Genomic DNA, 22,509 nt, shown 5'->3' on the forward strand with positions numbered 1-22,509 from the left:
TAAATAGGAAGTAGTTTTAATGAGAAGCAAATTAAAGTGGTTAATGGTATGTTCTTAATTGATCAGAGAAAAACAGCAACCATTTTTGTTTTGAAATGCCACGCATTTGTTCAGTTGATACTTTTAACGCAAAGAATTATCGGTGAATAAATTTAGTCTATCGCCAAACAGCATACATAAGGATTTTTGTTTGTTCAAGTTTAGTACTCACTCAAGTTATGCATTAGTACATGCGAGCCTAGATACAGATGTTGACGCTCCCTAATTCAATTTTCCAAGGGGAGTTGGATTTTTATCAATTAAGGGAGCGTATAGAATAGTATTAGAGAAGTTTCTTGTTGACGGCGAATTTTGATATTATTGAATATACCTTTTTGACCGTAGTTGCCAATTGCCGCGCAGCTATTTTTTTTCCGTTTTACCAACCTAAAACCGTCCCAATCTTTTTTTCGCACCTATAGACAATACAAAAAGGTGTAAAAAAAGGATTGTATCGAGTTTAGGGGTATAATTAAATGATAAAGTGAAACGCGCCTGACCGCACGACTACGATCGAAAAGGTGTATTTGTAGAAAACATTGAAAGTAAACTCACACATTGTGATGAAGCCATACAATTCTTTATTGGTACTTCTCTTTGGAATGATGTTGGCTTGCGTCATATTGATCTTCAGGATGTCCGAGCTAAAAGGTGAGAGAAAAATCATTTCTTTTTATAAGAACAGTTTTCGTAAGATTAAGGTTCAAGTTTGCAAATCTTCAAAGTGAAAGAACATTCTGACTTCATAAATTAGTTGAGTTTTTGCTTTGGCCCTGAGTCCTTTTATCGTAATTTAGCATAAAACATATCTATGCTTAAATACTCGAGACCATAAAAAGGCTGAGCCAATATCTACAACTGGTTTAAAAAAAAAAGCCTACACAGTTCAATCTCTAAATCTTCAATTTCTGATCTAGTATTTACGCCTTTTCACAAAAATTAAAATGATACATTGTATGTGTTTAACATTAAAGCATATCTCTTTCCTTCCCGGCGTAAACTTTGGGAAAATATAGTCAACGAAAATGACAGGTTACTCTTTTTCAATTTTTTGATATTTGTTTGATCGTTTTTTTGCAATATGCTATCCGTTCCTTTTCAATTTTTATCAAGTTCTTCATCGTCCACGTTTTCAATTCCCCCCTACTGTATCATTAGGTGATATCTTAACCCTATTCGGCCTAGGGGGGGGGGGCTCTTTCTGTTCGGAGGTCAAACTATTGCTAATAGCTCCTGAAATAATAGAGCTTTTCCCGTAAAATTTTCTGTAAATTCCTAACTTTTATTTAGCTTCAAAATAAAAAAAAATTTGACACCTAAATATTTTCACACCTTGAGCATGATGACATTTCTGACAGTAAGGTGTCACAAAAATTGACACTTTTCCAATACAAATTTATTTTCATTGTCAAATATATCGTTTTAACCGTAATTTATTGAATATTTAGGATAAAATAAGCATTTTAAACTCGGGCAACTTTTTTCTAAAGCCTTTGTTAGAATACAATAGCTATTTATAAGAACAAAGGAAATTTTCGGTTTTTGCTCACTTTTGTCAAAAGTTACCTTACGTCACAAGGATCTTGTGTGCCAAATTTCATCCAAAAAGACCCACTAAAACAAAAGTTAAGGGGTGGTACAGGAAAAGCCCCCCCTAGTTCTGAACCGCCCCTAAAGGCCTAGGTTGAATAGGGTTAAAACTACCTTCAGACATTTTGCGGATGATATGCTGCATTAATTCACCTAATCAATATAAATAGCATTTCAGAAAGCGGTACATAGGTTTTTTATCCTTTTTAGTAACTTCTGCCGATATTGCGCTATTATGGAAGCTGACGTTTGATTTGCAAAAAAGATCGCCTCTACAGATTCAAGGGTTCGCTTCCATAACGGAAAATAACGGAATTAAACAAACGTGAAAATGTTCAATAAGTCAATCTGACTTTGGCTTTATTGTTTTTTTTAGATATGTTTTCTTTCCTAACATTGACAAGAATCAAGGTAAAAAGTGTAAGAATATTCTTCTATGGCTGATTTCGGTGTTTGCAGACTAGAGATAAAGCAAAGTTTCTCTGTCTTCAATTTTGATTTCACTTGGAATCTGTTACTAAGATATGCTTATAGTGTCGCAACAGAACTGCGTTCAATTTGTCAGATACTCCGAAATTGAGCAGTGAAAGCCAACAGACTGGTGTATTATTTTCATTAATGAACGATTAACCATGTCTAGATTTTGATTACATTTATTCTGGAATTTTATCTTAACCCCTTAGCCTACAGAAGAAGGACCAAACACAAAATATACATATGAAACACAACAAGCACGTCACGACCAGTTACAAAAATTCTGCTCTACACATCAAAATATTCATTACACTCGGAAATATGATGCCAACTTAATGTATAGTCAAAAACAAAAGATCATGTATTGTCATATACCGAAAGTGGCATGCTCCACGTGGAAAAAGATTATGGCATACTTTCTTGGACTTCTGAAATCACCGTGGAAGGATGTCACATTGGCAGAAGTAAGTCAAATATTGATTTTCTTCATCTGAGACATCTGAAAGCTGTGCAAATTCTAAAAATAAAATTTAAGGATTTTATGCTCTTTTCTTCTGCGGGATTTCCTAAAAACTAGCAAAGGCCAATATAGTTTTATCGTCTACACACAAAGTCACTAAAAAGTAATAATTTAGGAAGGTGATAATATTGAAAGCAGAGGCTAGTCCAGGGCGGGGTAAACAGTCTCGGAGGTGTTTACACTGTTTTTACCAAGCTCTTCCGCCACTATCTTTTCTGTCGATCGTCCATTTCGGCTGTAATCTCGAGCTTGTATATTTCCCTGTGTTTACTCTTATTTTTGTATTGATTTTTTTTTTTTTCAGCTTTACGGTTTCGACATTCCAAGTTTTCAAACAGCATCCAATCTAACTATCAATCAAATCAAAAGCAACAAGAATTATTTGTCCTTTATGTTTGCACGTCACCCTTATGACCGGCTGTTTTCTGCATACCGGAACAAATTTTTAGATCCGGTTAACCTTGGATATTTGAAACATTACGGACCTATGATCATCTCAATGGATGTCAATCCGCTTTCACATCGAAAACGTTCTGATGGATTATATAGAATAACTTTTGAACAGTTTGTTAAATTTGTGATAAAAGCAGGACCAGATTTTGACGATCATTGGAGACCGCAGACCAGAATATGTCATATATGTGATCTAGACTACAAATATCTTGGCAAATTTGAAACAATGGAAATTGATGCGAATTACATTTTCAAAACATTGAATGAAAGTTTGAAATTTCCAAAAATGACAGAATATAAACTGAAAACAACACAGATCTTAAAGAAATATTACACAGAGCTACCACAACCTTTGATGAAGCAAATTTTTGAATTTTATAGAAATGATTTTGACGCTTTTGGTTATGACCCAAATTATTTCTTTTAACATTTTTCAAAAAAAGTCTGAATTAATGATTTTGCTATTTTTTATATTGTAACTATTAATTTATCAACTGAAAAAAAAATTGAAGATTTTACAGATCGCTGATAAAAATTAGTTGATGACCAGGTTCGAGATGGAGTTTTTACAAGCTCTTATTTGATTTGGCTAGTCGTTAACCAGTAATAAAACAATTTAATTACTTTTTCTAAAGAATGCGTCATTTTTGTTACTTCAAATTACCAATTATCAAAGTATCTTATAAAAACTCCATCTCATCTTGCCCGAAATTCCAACGCTTATAAATGACTTCATAACTCGAAAGGGTAACTTTAAAGGGACATAAAAGTATTGATGAAATTTGTAAACAGACGCTATGCAGCGGGATGCAAAATCAAAACAAATGTCACATGTCAAAATAAAAAATAAAAACAAATATGGCTGATTTTGATTGTTTCAATTGTTTTACAAGTTTGTTTTGGGCACGTGATTTTAATTGTTCTCTTTAATGACACGTGGTTTGCGCAATGTTTACATATTACTAATTTTATGACCCTTTAAACTTTTACATATTGCGAAAACCGTAGTGCATGCTTCATTCATTCTGCTACTTCATACCAAAGACTTCTTAGTACAAAAATGGTACTTGATGTCTCAAGTGTCAAGCTCAATGCCTTTCTAAACGTTTTTTTATAAGAGCATTCAAAAATTTGGAAGCCTTCGGATGTTCTCAAATTTTTTAGTTTTAAGCCTAAAAACGTATTTTTGCTATGTTGTGTGTATTTTTGTCCATTTTCCTAAGAAATTGGTTCTTTCAGAGTCTGCAAAGCCTTTGTTCTTAGCTTGTTCTTAAAATTTTGCCTTATGTTCTTACATAGTTTTTTCTTATAACAAAACGTCTACTTGATGATCAAGGGTGAGTGGAGAGTAATTCAGGGAGAACGCGTGAGTTAAGAAATCAAGAATTCAAAATTAAATGATTCAAACGAGAGTGCGATCCCGAACATCTTTGTCTCTCAGCTTCAGGAGGATTATCCTCGTTAATGTTTTTTTGGCCAAATTTAATATGCACTGGGTACGTACCCTAGGTCTGTGAAACAGGGGTATAACTTTTTTAGCAAAATCTTCCGCAGACTTGATACAAAAACCTCAAACTAAGAACGGTCAATATTCCCCCATATTGTTGGGCAAGGATTATCACAATGATCAAAAGTGAGGTCTATTTTTTCCCACCTGTCCTGTTCAAAGATTATAAAAGCTAACATGCAATTTTGTAAGGATTATCCGTAAGTAAGCAAGATGTAACGTGAAATGAGTAATCCTTAACAAATTGAATTAGTAACAATATAATCCTTTTTATTCTTCACAGATAACCACTTCATTTTCGGAAAAAGATTTTTCCTTTTGAATAAGAATCCCCCGGATTCCTCGAAAATACTTTAAAGGATGATCAGATCAATCAGCTTTTGAAATTTTACCAAAATTTATCGGATCCGATCAGTATATCCTTCAAAAAGTTTTTGAAAATTGATGTTAAAGATTAACCAAGATACAAACGTACTTTATTTATCATTTGCAACATTTTTATTCCAACCACAAGGGGTTTTGGGGTGAGATTTGAATATGTCTTTGAAAATTCTTTTCTTTTTTTTCTCTTCCGTCATCAAGACTTCTATTCAATCGACCATTTTGAAAGCACTTTCCACAATGGGATCCCAAACATAGTTACCAAGTTTCTAAATTCGGGAATGCAGGACAAGAATCGAGCGAAGCGAGCAGCATCAAATTGAGCTTGGGATTTCAAATGGGGGCTCTCTCAATTTGGGATTTCTCCTGGGGTTTTACAAATACATATCTGATATTTAACTTGTTTGACCATCATATTAATCCATCATCTCTCTCTCTCATGTTATTGGTTGTATTTTGTCATTTTTGTGTGGCTTTCAGCGTAATTCTGATGAACATTTAAAAATGAAGAACGCACAGAGGATGTGTGCGTACAACAGAAAAAAATTTCGATTTGTGTACGTGTCCGGCAGGACACAACTATGACCAAATCCTTCTTGGCTAAATAAAATGACTTTACAAAATACTCCATGCACTCTAGCTTTTACACTATTGGTATTCCACTATTTTCAAAAGAATTATGAATCATCCTTGGGTAGGATTTGTGTGTACCTTTTCATCATAAAGGCTAGATAACCGAGTGATCTAGGGCTTCCCAGGGTCACAACACCAGGGATTTCCTGTTTGAGCCCTTGCATTTTTAAATTCCTTGTTTAGTTCGTATACAGCTGAGGCCATGGTCATGGACATTACGAAAATACTCAAAAGGCTGTCCAGATGTTCTAGAATAATACTGGTCTTTCCATTCCAAAGATTATCTTTAAACAGAAACAAACAACCTGTCTTCTCTTGTTGACATTTTATGGCGATTCTTCAGCTCCTCCCTTCAATGTTTTGCCCTCCTCTTTTGGAATGTAACTCATTTATAGCTTACAGTCAATTTCTTATTACGTTTAAGATCACAGCTTGTAGTTCAAAGAAAGCCCTAAATGATTATATTAGATATCACAGCTTTTTTTTTATATAGTAAAATGGAATAAAAAACCCGGTTATTGGTTAGGTAAAGATGTGACCCTCACGGTAACAAGCTATCAGAGGTTCCTGGTTTGAGCCCTTGTTTCTTCAAAACTTTCCGTTAAGCTCATAGGTAGCCCAGCAGGTTGACCATGTAACCTATTCACCTATGAAAATACTCAAAATGCTGCGTAAAGAAAATTGGGCTTTTACATTTCAAAAATCATCTTTAAACAGAAATAAACAACCTAGCTTTTTGACATTTTATGGCGATTCATCAGCTCCTCCCTACAATGTTTTGCCCTCCTCTTTTGGAATGTAACTCATTTTGTTACCAAAACATGAAAAGACATAGCCTTGTTAAACAAAGTGTGGCTAAACTGCTGGGAGGTACATTTATAAGGTGGAGATTATGAGTAAGACTTAGTTGTGATAAGAGGGAGAAATTTCTGTCAATCCCCCCAAGTTCCAGTTTTTACAAAGTCCTTTTGTCTCTTATTTCTAATCACTGATATACTAATTTTCTTAAAGGTTAAGCATGCCAAAAGTAAAGCTTTTGGCTGATAATGGAGAGTTCAACATGCTCGCTTCCAACTGCAAAAATACTTAATGAAAATACGGTTGATACTTTAAATAATCGTAACTTTGATTTTGATACATAAAGTTCTTTCTGCTTTTACATATTATCTCTAAAATCAACATACTGTCAGGCCAATGAACCCTCTAAAATTTGGATGAAGTCCCATCGCGTTAATTTCTAATTGCTAAAAAGGCTTTGGCAGTGAACGTGCCAAACAGGTTTAACAGTTAATTAAAGGGAACCAAACCTTGATTCCATTTCTCCAGACTATATTCATGAAGAAGAGTAAAAAAACTTTTAATTAATCTGTTAATAATTTTGTTTGGTGATATCTTTTTCATAATTTCACGATAATAGAGCACCCGAAAGATCGACACTAAAAAAACGTAGATTTTTAAAAGTTTACGATAGAAAGAGTACATCATCGTCGTCGTCAAAACTAACGAGTGACTCACAAAAATATATGGGAGGTTTGAAACTTCAAAACATACAGTATGCATGACGATAGGCGTTACAAAGGGCGTATTGTTATAAAAACATGATTTTAAAGTATTTCGAAATTAAAGAAAATTGTAATATTTTGCAAATAATATTTGTCGGACCTTTTCTAATCAAAAAGCAAATGTAAAAGTGGTGACAAAAAGAGTTGGTTAAATAAATTCTTTTAGCTTTTGAACAGCCAAATTTGGTACATTTCTCATGAAGTGCTATTCTTGCAATTATTATTTTTCCTGAATTTTACAGCAAAATAGTACATCATTCTCTGCAACCTTACTAAAATTATGTATTCTTTGCCCTAGACTTTAAGTAATGGTGAAATAGTACACCCCTGTCTCACAGCCCCGGCGAAACTTCTTCCCACATGAACGATGAAAATTTATATCGAAATCCCAATGGGGATTTTCTATGATAAAAAAATTCTGTGGAGATGGTTTTGGAGTGCAATTTATTTCAAAGGAACTTCAAATGGAAATCAAAGTCAATTTCCCAATGGAGCTGAAACTGCAGGGTATTTTTCCCACCACAGACAAGGTTTGGCCTAATTTTCTAGTGCGGCTGGAGTTTTAGCGGGTCTGTAGGGTGTAATATAGAAGAACGCTTTTGTCTCTCTAAAGGAAACTTTTTCACAGAATTTTAGTCCCTATTATCGTTTTCGGATAGTTCTGGTCCGTTCATGCCCGACACACATCCGACATCCCCCAACACTATAGAAGACAGTTTGAAAAACTGATTTCGAAAATATTCTACCCTTAGTGAGATTTTTTAACATTTTTTTTAAATATTTATAACCCTTATGAAGACTTTGGAAGCTGAAACCACTAACCCTTATTACTCACATATATCAAGAAACTATTTTTGCCTAAAGTAACACCCCCACTCGGGCGTGGTATCTAGTAGGAATCGAGGGCAATTTGGCACGGGGAGAAAAATACCCTTTAATTTTCAATTATCATTTACTTATTCTTTTAATAATTTAAAACCGTTGACGATTATAGGATAAAAATATATTCTTTCAAATAACTATTTACAAATTATTCGATTATTATCATTATTCAGATTTTAAAAACAAAATAAAAAAATTTAAGGAAAATATTGCAGAAATGACTAGATGTCCAGGCTGGATGTAATAACCAAGGGCAAAAGATTTATCTGAAATAAGTTGAAATTACTTTAGAAAAAGGAGACAGACCCCTTGACGCGTGCTTTAAGTTTGGAGAATGTCAGTTATGTGCGTTTAAAGATGGAAATATCAAAGCCTTAGCCCTCTACAATTTTGTTTTTGTAACCATTAGAGTCTTCTAGAAGGTAAAAAACCGACATTTACCGTCTTACCAGCACCTTTTTTTAGCCTAAGTAACCCCCCTTTCCCCGAAGACAGACTGGCGTCTTTCACTTTCACTGATTCCGTTTGACCCACCCTGTGTATTAAACTGATCTGTTTGCGTCACGGGTTAGTGGTATGAGTTAATATAACTTCCTATTATTGCTCACGAGAAGGCCTACTCATCTCGTATATGAAAAATTGTGGTTTTCTTAAACTTTGTACAATTTGTGTGAGCTATACATTCCGTCAATAGAGCTTAATTTATGACGTTCTAAACAAAGGCAAAAAACAGAAGTTCTATGCATTGAAAATTTGTTACAAATATTCGGTATTATATATGTGATAAAACCTTCATAATCGGATTAGAGAAAGAAAGTCACAAAATAGGGGTTTTAACACTTACGTATGACAAGTGTCGGTCGGTTTTTTTTCGTTAGTTTTTGATTGAGTGTATTTTTGATACCTTTTTTTTTTGTTCCTCTCAAAAGATCCTGAAAAGTTCTTTAGTTTATTTACCCTTTTTTCAGCACCGACGTTATCGCGGCAGCCTAGGAGACTTCAGTCTGTCCCCGTGCTAACAAAGACAAGGTTCCTATCAAAGGAATCTATCAAAGGAATCTTTATCCATTGAGCCTTTTTATGCTGATACATCGACTCTGATGATCTAGCTTTTAGCCTATACAAGAGCATATGATTTATAAATTATAAACTTTTGAGGTACAAAATAATTCCTGAGATATTAAATAATATTTTATACTAAAATGAATATAGTTTTGAAAATTAAAAAGTCCATAAAATAGAACTAAAAATTAAAGGATATTATAGTTGTTAAAGAAATATTCTGAAGATCAGAGTTGAGATGTTAATTTGGCATCTCATATTAGCAGCGGCAGCACAAAAGTAAGATAATTTTTTTCATGCACTGAGACTACAAGACTACAAGAAGCGTTAGTTTTTAAGAATAGTCAATTCACCTACCCAGCTGGCACACAAGGTTTTTTCTAACATTCACAACGTCCATATAACGTTAGATGAACGTTGAAACAACGTCGTGTGCCAGCTGGGTATTAGTTAAACATATATATGGATTGTAAACTTCCCCCGAAACGAAACTATCAATAACAAAACTACATAAGTGAAGGCGGGCTGTCTGTAGTATAGTTCGATTTCAAGACACCAGTTTGTGGGGTGGTGTTGCCGCCAGTGGAAGGCGTTGATGAGGAAGGCTGTGCCCAGTATTGTTCGTGATAATTGGTGGTAGGGTGTGAATCACTTTTGTATGCCGTAGTTGATGTAGCGTATGCTGATTGGCTGTATCCTACCGTTGAAGGGGTAGTGATCGAGCTCCCGTAGGTAGTGGTCGAGCTTCCGTAGGTAGAGGAGGTAGCTCCTGTGTAGTACTGCGGTTGGTAAGTTCCCTGATAGGTTGTTCCTAAACTTGATGAGGAACTGTTTGTACCGTAGTATGGTGCCCCGTAGCCTGTTGCTGGTAGGTTATGGTGGGCAGTCGGGTCAATGTAAGAGAAATTACTGGTATGAGAGGAACTAGGGTAGTTAAACGAAGTACTGTTTCGCCAGTTTGGATGCGACGTTGCTCCTGAATGATAGAGGCTTTGCCAATTTGACGAGTAACAGCTGTACGCGCCGTATCTAAAGTCACCGCCGTAAAATCCGTTTGGGTAGGGGTAATGCGACGATTGACGATAAGGACGTTTCATTCGTCGGCGACGTCGATAATTGCCGTCTTCAAACATGTATTCGCATGCCGGGTCCAAAGTCCAATAGTTCCCTTTTCGTTCACCTCCTCCCTCGCGAGGTACTTTAATAAAACATTCGTTCAAGCTTAAATTATGTCTAATCGAATTTTGCCATCCTTTTTTGTTTTTCTCGTAAAATGGAAACTTCTCGATAATGAATTGGTAGATTTGATTTAATGTTAAGCGTTTGTCTGGTGCGTTTTTAATAGCCATTGCAATGAGAGCGACGTAGCTGTATGGTGGTTTTACGTTAGGATCTTTATCGTTTGTCGCCGTGTCTTTATCGTTCGCCGAAGAACTTGAAGAATTGTTATTGTTTGAATTAGTATTGTTATTATTGTCTTTAGCAGAGGAGTTGGAGCTGTGATGATCTAGAGTTCCGGATAAATTGACGCCGCTGAGTGATCCAATGACGGAAGTCGTATTTCCCGATCGCGTCATAACAATCTCGTTCTCCATATCCTCGATTCCATCGATAAGATCGGAGCATTCTGATTTGACACGCAAGCCTCCGTGATGGTGTCGTGAATGTAAATCGTGTCCGACGATACTGGATGAAAGATTCTCGATGAGTAACGACATCGCAACCATTTGTTCCGATTCACGATTTTCCTCAATGTTAAAAGTGTAGGGTCACAAAAACAGCTTTCGGTAATTTCACGCTTAATTTACGAAAGCCAGCAAGATTATTGTAACACTCACAACTCCACTTCTGTCAAAATCATTGAAATATGTTTATAAGATTCCAAAGTTCCTAAGTCCAACGATTTCTTTTGCAGCTACAATGTTGCAACCGCTATTTAAAATCCGATCTTGAAAATGTTTTAAATAATTTTGACAAGATTTTGACAAATTTTTTTTTTCTTTGACAAATTTGTCAAAATAATCAAAGGTTTGAAAAGGGAAGAGAATAAAGACAAGTCGACAATAGTTCTGATCGCTCAAATGTTTTACGAAAGAGCTCAAGCTGATAAGTAGCGATTCTCACGTAATAAAAGTTCTTTGTCTTTTATTGATCACTTTGTGTTCTATCTATTGTTCTCTCATCAATAAATTCTATATCGTCTTTGTTTTGATAAATAGCTTCCCTATCAGCGAAGTCGTAAAAAAATTCCTTTACAACAATGGGTTGTTTATAGAACAATAGAACCGCATAAAATAATTTTCACTTCTGTCCTCTTTCCTTTATTGTCGACAAGTTAACGATTGTTTTATTGTCCAAGAATCTTTTGTTTGATTAAATAATAGTTTCGATTGCTATTGTCTCAATTGTCGGTTCTCGGAGCTACCGAAATTTACACTTTAGAGACGGCGTCACAAAGCGATGTCGGCACGATGTCGGTCGGCACGATGTCGATATTGATAATGTGTCACGATTAAGTGCCGATAAAACCAAAGTTAGTACCTTCCAACAATACCAATATTTTTTATACCATCACAATATTTAACGATCACGATGCTTAACCTTTGTGGAAATGAAATGCCTCTTCTACAAGAATAGCAGACCTTCCTCGACGCTAGCTGCATAAAAACGTGGTATTTAGCGAAAATGATAAAACGAGATTCGATTAACGAAGAATTTTCTTTTTTTTGAATAATTATCAAATTGAAAAAAGATATAAAGCTGGTTCGTTCACTTTTTTTTTCTTCTTCTTCTTCTTCTTCCTTTTCTTTTTTTGAAACAATATCAAAAACACTGTTTGGTACAAGGTCAGGCTGCTGCGTCAACCGTTCTATTGGTTCTTTTATAGAAATCTTTTTTAGGGGCCAAAATGGGGGAACAAGAAAGAAAAAAAGGAGCACCCCTTTTTTAGGGTACTAATTCATATGTGAAAATTTCTATTTTTGAAGGATTGGAACTCATTCATGCATACTTAATCTTATTAATTCCGCTAGTCCTCCTTTTTTTAAATGTTTCATTCAAAGGGCTTGATCCCGTGGCGATCATCTCTTTTACGAATTTTTTGAAAATTTTCGGAATCTATCGTTTTTTATTCCTTTAAAACATACAGTTACATATTTTCAAAAATAAAAGAAAAAAAGAAAAAAGTCCCGATTTTTCATTCAACAAAATTGAAATCAAGGCCCCTTAAAATATAAATCCTTTAATCAATAATTTTTTTAAGTCGGGTCGTTTTTAAAGGTTCTCAGCTGAGACAAACTGAGTTTTAAGGGTCTTATTTCATTATGCCGCTTGCTCTTTTTAAAATATTTTTTGATCTGTTATAAAATAGGTATTAGAATTTTTTAAGCTATTTGAAGGGGAGGAGCGGCATCTCAATTTATATGACTTCCCAGCTAGCACACAACGTTGTTTCAACGTTCATCTAACGTTATTTGGACGTTGTGAACACCAGATAAACGTTAAAACAACCTTGTGTGCCAAGTTGGTTATAATTCAAAGTTGAATATTTTGCATATGGTTGTGATGCACTTCTATTTTCATATAATTTTTTGTCTCTAATAGACCTTTTCATGTAGACCTTTTCACTTTGGGCTCGTGGCGTAATAAGAGGCCGGTGTTAAAATGGCCAAGATTTTGCAATTTTAAGCTAAAAGCGGCGTTAATTTTTATAATTATTTCTCAATTTAAAAGATTTTAGGTATGATTCGAAGACAAAAATTATCCATTGTTTTACTCCATTTATAAGACTTGAGTGAAATATATATTAAAAAATTTGTGATTTTCAATTGGATTTTCAACAGTTTACTACTGAAAAATGACGTTCAAATGTAAATTTTAGTCATTATTTAATAATTTGAAGCATAAACAGCCATTCTTTACAAATTTTGGCGTTGTTAACGCCCTACTTGGCGTAAGCCAAAACTTAGGCTGTGGCGTAATAAGGGCCGGCGTAAAAAGGGCCGATAAGGTACCATCTATTCATAAAAAGATAAGGAACATAATCAAGGGACATAATCACCATGGTAATTGTTTGAATACGAGGTAAGTGATGTTTGTGTCGTAATTTATGAAGAGGTCTATTATTTTCAGAATCTCTTAAGACTCGTATACAATAGAATTTTCCAGCATTGAAAAACAGGCAATTTTTAAAGCCATTATGAATAATTTACTCCCTACTCAATTATCTTATCCCCACTGGCTAAAGAATATATGCGGCTCAATGAAACAGGATTGTACGTACATATTAAAGAATTTACTGTACAGTGACAACACCTTTGCTTATTTTACACCCCTAAAAACAACACAACATTATTTCAACGTTCATACTGTATATATTTAACAAAAAGTAGCAAAAAGGTTGAAAATAGAAGGGCTTGTTCAAAAGAAAATGTATAGCTTTGACTTGATTAGTCGTATTATACGTATTTCTTTTCAATTTTTCACAAATCTTGTTAACAATTTTCATCTAAAGAGACTTCACAAAATGATTAGCAACTAAGCCATTTTTACAGTAGCGACTATACACGTTTTTTTGTAAGAAAAAACTATATAAGAACATAAGGCTTCTATGGCTAAAATGTTAAAAACAAGTTAAAAACATTTTAAGGTTTTGCAGACTCGGAAACACCCGATTTCTTAGGAAAATATTAGTAAAAATGGTCACAAATGGTGAATATAGGAACATGTTAAGAACATTTTCAGGCTTAAAACTGAAAAAGTTAAAAAGATCCACAAAAATTTTGGATGTTCTTATAAAAAAATGTATAGCGGTATTGAAATTAAGTCCCCAATTTTTTTTCTTTTTTCCACTAAACTCGATACATCTCTTTTTACAGAATTTTGTTTTTATTTCGTTCCTTTTAAATCAGAGCGCTACACCCCTCTATTACAAAAAACTCTTTTAGAGTCTAAGAGAGTCAAAACAAACTTTTTTTTGCCGACAATTTTAATGTGCCTTTACAAGAATCTCTCCGTTTTCGGTATTTCGGTTTCATGGGATCAGGTCGCGGCAAATGACCTAAGAATTAAATGCCTGAGAAAATTTCTATGAAAAAGAAACTCTTAAACTTTTCAAAATCATGTATTTTGGGTTTTATTTTTTTGAGTATTTCTTTTCGGTAATATCTCGGCATCGGTACGTTAAATAATTCACACATTTACGTGAAATGAAAACCGACATTTTGTTGTGGGTTTTCTATGTGTCTTTCCATTTCCATTATAAACGTCACATAGGTCTCATCTGAGAATCCCACTCTTAAAATCTATGGCTATTGATCAAATCAAAGTATTGAAGTTTGATTCTCACAAAGTATATACCGACATCTAATACCGACACATATTCCAATATACCGACAACGTGTCCGAGGCCTCATTCGAGGACCCCACGTTCAAAATCTATGGCTATCGAAATCTGAAATTTGATTTTCACAAAGTATACCCGAGTAGCACAATTATCTTTACATTGAGCTATTTTCTATGACTGACTCCGAATAAAAGGGGGATCCGAAAGAGTAACCCAAAAATGAGATAATTGTTAAAAAAGACCTTTTTAGAAAAATTCAGCTTGTGATAGCTAAAAACTTTAAAAAATGAATAACCGAACGGGGACGTTTATTTGGAACCTTGCAATATCCGTTATAAGACGGATCATCATATAAATGAACAATTGAGGCACCTTATTAGGCTAGCTGAAAAGAACGATGAGAGGTAGGTATAATAATTTGCTTTATATCCTCTATTACAGTAGAAAGCTCTGACAGGCTTTGTTATCCAGCAACTACTATAATCTTCGAGAATGAAAATCAATAAATAACAGTACCAATAATCTTCACAAGAATTTATGACTCTTTGAATTCGGTATCCTCAATTTTTTAACAATTGTGGCCGGTATGGACCAGCAAATCCATATTTGAAATCAGTGCACTTCAATTATCTTTCCACTTGTGTATTACATTTGAAAATATTGTTTTTCTCTCAAAAATATTACTTACTATTATCGAACAGTACAGCCTTAAAAATTGAAATGAAATTTAGATAATGATATTTCAACAGAACCAAAAAGAGTAAAATCCCTGTGTCACAGATTTGATGGGACCCTGCATCACTGGAAAATTTGAGAACAATTTTGTCTTCGGTTGGAAAAACTTTAGCAGAATAGAATATTTGTGTCTTACCATTATTAAGGTTTTCAATGTAATTGGTGCCCAAGCAATCGCTAATGGTGTTTTCTGAAAATTGAAAAAAATAATGATTAATCTATACTTGTTTATTCTGATTTTTCATAGTAAACTGCACTAAATTGGAAAAAATAGACTTTTTATTATTTTCATAATTTGGAACTTCAATGTTTAAACAATACTTTATATGGCTCTTTTAAGAGTTTTCTTTCCTACCCAAGTTTTAGAATAAATTCATTTTTCAAAATTAAATGTTTCTAAAATTTCCTAAGAAATTTAACTTGTTCTTGATATTTTGGTCATCGATGGCTGATGTTCTTATATAGTTTGTTCTTATAAGATAATCTGTATTCTTACAAAAGAAAATGGATCTTTGGCTTTAAAAATATTTCAATCAAACTATATTATCAAGTATCAATTTCAATTTTTTTAAATGCGGATAAGATTTTCTTAGGAGACAATCACAATTGATCAAATTGGATTTAGAACCGATCTATTTCATTTAAAACTTCCTCTCGTTCTGAAAGATTTTGATTGAAAATAAGACGATAATCATAGATCAAAATCTTTATTAAATCTACTCGTTCTTATATATCAAAAAATATTAATCCTTAATTTTGGCACGCGCCCTTCATATTAAATGGTTTAGGATTGAGGATTAAGAAACTAACGTTTTTAACAAATAAAATGTCTTTTCTGATAAAATTTTGATGATGGTCTTTTAAATTGAAGAAATCTGGTTGGTCAATCAGATAAACTATTTTCTTTTCTTATTCACAATACAAAATATTAGGGACATGGGGTTTAAGGATAGCTCGTTTCGTAAAAAATGATTCCTGATCAAAAGTTTTGTCCCTTTTTCACATTCTTGCCAACCTTGGAGAGACTATTTCCCTAAAAAAATCAGCCAAAATTTTCAAATTTTAGTCCAAATTTCAAAAATTATAACCCTTACAGGAAGTTAATTTTTCTCTTTCGTAATTTTGGAATCCTTACAGAAACTCAAGCGCTTTTAATGGTTTGTGTACCCCTTTGAGGGATTTTCGAAGGTGTTAGAAATTCTTTCTGTCACCTTAAAAAGCTCGTGAAAGTTATCATTTTTTGGGGAACAATCTCAACGTCTTAGTTTCTTTGAGATTAACAATAGATACTGTTCTAATGCTATTTAATTTATGAATGAGTATAGCTTAAGTTGAACAAACTACCTGTAAAGAAATTGGTAAAAAAGATTTCAAAAATAGCTAAGTCGTTCTAATATATTAGGGGTCTTAAAAACTCAGCATGTCTCACCGGAAAAAGGGGAAGGTTAAAAACAGGTTGATTCAATCTTGCGACTTTTGTAACAGATTTCAAATATAAACAAAGAATTAGAAATAAAAATCTTTCTTTAGCCAAAAGACTTAAGCAAAAAGTGGGCTCCAAAATTAGCCTTTTTAACTAAAAACCTTATTTCGCCTTTTTGTATTCAAAAAGATTTGTTACTAATCTAATTTACGAATCTAAAGGTTTCTTTTGGCTTGTGAAATCTTCTCTAATGATTTCTATGGGCATTACATATGTCAATTTGGGTAAAAAGTTCTGAAACTCGTAACTCCTGCTACTGATAAAAAAATTGGTTTTCTCTAGGGTCGGTTTCAGAAGTTCCGTCCGCACATACCTCTCATCAGCCAATCCTAGAACTACCCCCTTGGGATTGTTAACGCATTGAGGCTTAAATTTTGAACCAAAGGAACGGTTTATTTTAGATTAAAAGTACATGGGAGAAATGAAAGGTTACGCCTTTTTTCAGGAAAGACATAAATAAAAATTAAGAAACACAAAAATTTAAACATTAAGTGAAAATAGATTTTGTTGTATTTTGTGATATGGATAGAATATAAGCACAGTTTTCCAAAGAAAAGGATTCTATGATTTAGTTTTCGAAAAACAAAGATTTCAGGCAATAAAAAATCATGGCCCCATCACCGCGGCGGGTGGTCTCCTCCAAGGGCATGCCCCCAATAATAAAATAGTAATAAGGTTGAAAAATCCAAAAGAATTTTCGACATGATTTTTAGCCTCCTCAATCTGATTTCATGTCGGGGAAATGAAAATTGGTACATATTAGGAATAAATTTTTCTCATAATTTAAAGGATTATTGGAAACGTAAATGCAATGATTGAAAATTGGGAAAGGTTTTCACACAATATGACCATCTGCGTATTAACTTTTTTTATCTAATTTCACGAGGTTAAAAATTCTGTACGAAAAAAATTCCTCCTTTTTTCTTGATTCCTTAGATGGCTTCCGATAAAAGATTGTTATGAACTTCGATTTTGTCACCACAAAATTCAAAACAATAATTTTCTTTCACAACGTCAATGGAATTTGATCAAATCGTTCAAAAAATTGCCATTTCAACATAATTTATACATTTAAATGACGTTATTTAACGGATCTCCTACCATTTGTTCACACAGCATTTTTCATAAAAAACGAACAACTTTCTTCGTGCGAGCACAAATTTCAAGAAATTTTGCTTCGTCAGTATAGAGTATATATCAGTATATATCTTTAATTTAATCAGACAAACCCTTGTGACACAGATCCGGTGAAATGAAACACCACTGGAAAAAATAATTGCCAAAAAAATTCCTCCTGGTAATTAAGAAATACCCTGAAAGCTAATTCCCTATTAGAAAAGGACACCTTAGTCCCGCTGTGGAACCAACTAAAATAATCAAAATCCTCACTATAGATTTTTTGAAGTAACCCAAGACATTTTTCATTCCCCCATGACATTTAACTTTGTCATTATAAACCTATCTCAAGCTCAAAAACTCTAACTGGTTAAAATGAGAAAGGGGTGTTTAGACTTAAAACCGGTGGTTATAACCTGCCTTAAGGGCTCTGACCATAGTGAATTTTTCATTTGTCATGTACAAAATATATATTTCTGCTCGATGTAGCCAACAAAACTATAATATGTTTTACATTTTCTGTTAGGCTAACTATTCCTTAATCTGAAAATTTAAAAATAGTAATGAAAAAATTTAATGAAGAAGAAAATGAAGATTTTTACTACGTAGAGTATTTCAACTCTGAAGACTTTATTTTTGACAAAGAAAAAACATTTTGAAAATTTTTTTGCGTCCAGAAGGTATGTATGTAACCAAATGAAAAAAAAAACTTTCGGAGAATTTTTGCAACATGTTAAAAGTATCAAGGAGTCCAAAACAAAAGTTTCATTTTCAAATCCCTTAACAAATTTTCTGACTATGATGAGAGCCCTTAAAAAAGGAGAAATTTGACATTTAAAAGATGTAAAAATCCAAAAGCTTTTTGAAAAATTTTTATACCCTAGCCTCGTAGCCAAACATCATCAAAATTAAAATTAAGTCTGTTTTTGGATAAGATTTACAGTTCTTGACGAAATTTTAAAGTTTTGAGAATTTATAAAATAAATAGAAAGTTTGTTTTCTACGCTGAAAATATTTCTTGAAAGCTCTAACCCCTAGTTTTGAAAATTACTAGTTCAATATTTACTTTCATTGTAAAATAATGATCTTGTTTTTCATCTATACTCTGAAAACTAGCATTACTAAAGTCTGTTCACGATAAGTGTGCACTCTTTTTTCTTTTCGCTATAACTTTTGAAGGAATTCTTCGTTCTTTATAAATTTGGTATCGTTGGAGAGATATTTGTGAGTGGAACAATTCTAAAAACGAAGATGAAAATGAAGAAGAAAAATATGAAGATCTTGTAGAGAAGTGCTATAACTTTCATTTTCACTGGAGAGATTCTTTGATCTTAGGAGGTCATCACTGTGAAGAAATTTTACTAAAATATTTATTCAATATAAAGTTATGATACAAAGTTAATAAGTTATTGACCCGAAAAAACAGCAGAAAACAGCAGAAAACAGCGCTTTTAGACGTCAATCAGCTTATAACTTTGTTTGATATATTTTGACTGAATGATTATTTTTGAGAAATTTTTTCACAGTGATGACGTTCGATAATGAAGGAATCACTTCAGTGAAAATGATAGTTATAGCACTTTTCTACAAGATCTTCATTTTTTCTTCTTCATTTTCATCTTCATTTTTAGAATTTTTTTATAGATTTTTTTATTCCAAATTGTTCCACTCACTAATATCTTTCCAACGATACCAAATTTATAAAGATTGAGGAATTCCTTCAAAAGTTATAGGTAAATGAAAGAAGAGTGCACACTTATCGTGAATAGACTTTAGCTTATTTTTGAAACAAATTTTATTTGTTTGATATTGTTTAAATTTGTAGGAACATACATTACACTTTTTTTGATATAAGAACAATTTCATAAGAACAATGAGACTCAAAATCACCAAAAAATAAGAACAATTTTAGAACAATCATGAGCCTGAAATTACTCAAATTCAAGCAATTTAGGGGTTAAAGTAGTGAAAATTGGGAATCACACTTGAAATACCTCAATTACACCTTATAAATAAGAACAGGATAAGAACAGTTTGAGGCTCAAAGTGCCAAAAAAATAAGAACAACCGAGCGTCAGAAAGATTTTACTGGTTTTTAAGAAAAAAAATGTACTGCAGAATTAGAATGGATAGTATTACAGTCTGACTCAATATAATTTAAAGCGGAGTAAAAAATACTGTTACTTTTGATATAATTTGAATAAGATACAATAGTGGTTTTGCGTTTGTTGAAAAGATATTCAAGAGTGGAATATCACCAAAAAGAAAAATGTGGAAAATAAAGATGAAAACTAAAGAAGAGATTTTTCACAGCAGTAATTCATTTATCTTAGAATAAAAAATTATTCAAAAATATTATTTCATCTAGTTCCTCAAAAGGTGGCTCGTTTTCTTGTTTTAAAAAGCACTCTGGTCGGTGAAGGTTTCGGATTATAAATCTATACAGTGAACAGAATCACAAAATTAATTTTGAATTTAATGTACTTTTTTAAAATTCGATTATTCAATGACATTTAAGACAGAGTTGTTATAGCAGTTCCATGAAAAACTTTCGATGATGCTCAGGAATGGCACACACCCCTTCTCACAGACCCAGTTGGACTTTATCAGCCAATGGGGGTAAAAATTGCGGACCAAAACTTGATGGGGATCGATATTCCCATGTTTTTTGAATTTCATTGTTTTCTAGCAAGAAAATTCAGTGGGGATGGAGCAAATATACGCCCTTCTCACAGACCCACTGGGACCCCTTCCCACTGAAAGAATTGGCCAAAATATTATCCCCGGTCGCCAATTTTTCTAGTGGGAAGGGTTCCCGGTAAGTCTGTAAGAAGGGGGTGTTGGTATGAGAGTAAGTATCATAGCAGATGACAGCTTGAAATGACCGTAGCTTAAACGAAATAAAAATTTGCTTTTGAAGTTTTTGTCCATTTCTATTCGGTCAACTCTTCATGTTATCGTTAGAATACATGTTCTTGTTTATAAGAACCAACTATATAAGAAACATAAGATTTCGATGGCCAAAATGTTAAGAACAAGTTAAGAACATTTTAAGGCTTCAAGGACTGTAAAACAGCCAATTTCTTGGGGAAATGGGTAAAAATGGTCACAAAATGGTAAAATTAAGAACAATTTTAGGTTTAAAACCCAAAAACTTAAGAACATTCAAGGCTTCAAAAGTTTTGGAAAAATACGTTTACTCATTGTTTAATATTTTGAAAAAAAGGCGATGACATTTCAAAAACAAACCGAAAAAGTACTCCACCCTTTTTCACAATATTTGTTTTGTTGACACTGAATATTTTCCAAATTATTATGTCCCTACATTCACTCTTTAAATATTTTCATAGAGAAGCTATTTCAAAGTAAACAAATGTCATCAAAATATTCCACGATATTTTGAAATACTGGACGTACCATTTTCAAACAATTTATTTTTTCATCTTCTTGCAAATAACAAAGAAAAATTAACAGAAATATTAAGTATATCTTTACTGTACCAACACCTTAAAACATTTGAAAATATTTTTATCTGATTCTCAATATTATATATATTTTTGTTCTAGAACCAGATCGGAAGAGAATCGCTTTAAGAGAAACTCGACAGTACAGCAAAATATTTATATTAGCAAGTTGTAAACATTTCTCCATTCCCGATTCTATTTATGTTGACAGAACTCATAACAAATAACAAAATTTCATTTTCTCCCTTTTCATCATTTTCACAAATTCTTTTTTAAAACTCACTCAGATCTTTTTTAACTCAAGTAAAAATATTTTGGTAGAGCTTAGGTGCGTTAAAAATAATAATAACTTTGATTTATATTAATGGTTGTGAAAAACTTGCTATGTTATTTTATAAACTTTCTCTAAAACAAATTCCCCAAACTTTTTACAATTCTTTTAAAATCAATGCAAAGTCTGTATTTTTTTTGGCAGGATCCATAGTTTATTACCTCAAAATCCAAGTTTCTTTTCTTCAGATAACCCTGTCCTTGAATTTTAACAGACTGACCCAAATTTAAGAAGTGATACCCGTTTTATAAATTTATTATGGTTTGAAACAACAAAAATCTTTGTGTAACAAAAAAAAAGCGGGGTGTATGTTATGAAAAAAAATCAATTTTCAAACAAAATTTTTTAACATCAACAAAAAGTCAATTTTTTGAAATATTTTGAAAACAATTCCTGGCTTTTCAATAATATCTTGCTTGATAATATTTCTACTGTTAATGGTTTCGTTTCGGTTGAATTTCAATTTGACTTCTTAACTCGATGCTTAGTAGAGTTTGTTTATGTTTTACACTTCTCGCTTAAAGAGAGTTTGTTTAGAGTTGCGTATCACAACAAAACGTCCTCCGGTCTCTTTTCTTTCACATATTTTTAACATTTTTTAATTCTAAACCCATGAACTCCCATATACTGTAGCAATATCTTGCTATGAATGTTATGCACGTAAAATGTGTTGAAGGGAGAAGCTATCAAGGTGCCTAAACAGTGTGTAAAAGTAGAAATAAAATCGATTTGAAAAGAAATATTCTTAAAATTTATCAGCAATTCTGGAAAATTTTCTCTTTGGTTTAAAAAGATAAACAGTATAGCGAATGACCAAAATACTGAAATTGTCAATCGGTGAAGCACGAAAAGTAGAAATTTAGGGAGATTTCGAGATCCTAAACCTTTTTACGAGCACATTCTGCCTTTCCGATTCGGACAGACGTAAGAAAG

The 22,509-nt window shown here is 33.0% G+C and overlaps 2 protein-coding genes across 2 annotated transcripts; one reads left to right on the forward strand and one right to left on the reverse strand.

Annotated features, from left to right (window-relative positions):
- Nucleotides 1–277: 277 nt before the first annotated feature.
- Nucleotides 278–3,503, forward strand: LOC136798180 (carbohydrate sulfotransferase 11-like). The gene is made up of 4 exons (XM_067054762.1): nucleotides 278–690; nucleotides 2,006–2,040; nucleotides 2,313–2,595; nucleotides 2,872–3,503. The coding sequence occupies exons 1-4, from the start codon at nucleotides 603–605 to the stop codon at nucleotides 3,501–3,503; spliced, it is 1,038 nt and encodes a 345-aa protein (XP_066910863.1). The 5' UTR covers nucleotides 278–602.
- Nucleotides 3,504–9,578: 6,075 nt separating this feature from the next.
- Nucleotides 9,579–11,837, reverse strand: LOC136798183 (forkhead box protein L2-like). The gene has a single exon (XM_067054766.1). It carries the CDS (start codon nucleotides 10,828–10,830, stop codon nucleotides 9,610–9,612), a length of 1,221 nt encoding a protein of 406 aa, XP_066910867.1. The 5' UTR covers nucleotides 10,831–11,837; the 3' UTR covers nucleotides 9,579–9,609.
- Nucleotides 11,838–22,509: the final 10,672 nt, after the last annotated feature.

The sequence above is a fragment of the Clytia hemisphaerica genome, unplaced genomic scaffold (genome assembly GCF_902728285.1).
Source record: "Clytia hemisphaerica strain Z4C2 unplaced genomic scaffold, Clytia hemisphaerica genome assembly, whole genome shotgun sequence".
Taxonomy (NCBI): Eukaryota; Metazoa; Cnidaria; class Hydrozoa; order Leptothecata; family Clytiidae; genus Clytia; species Clytia hemisphaerica.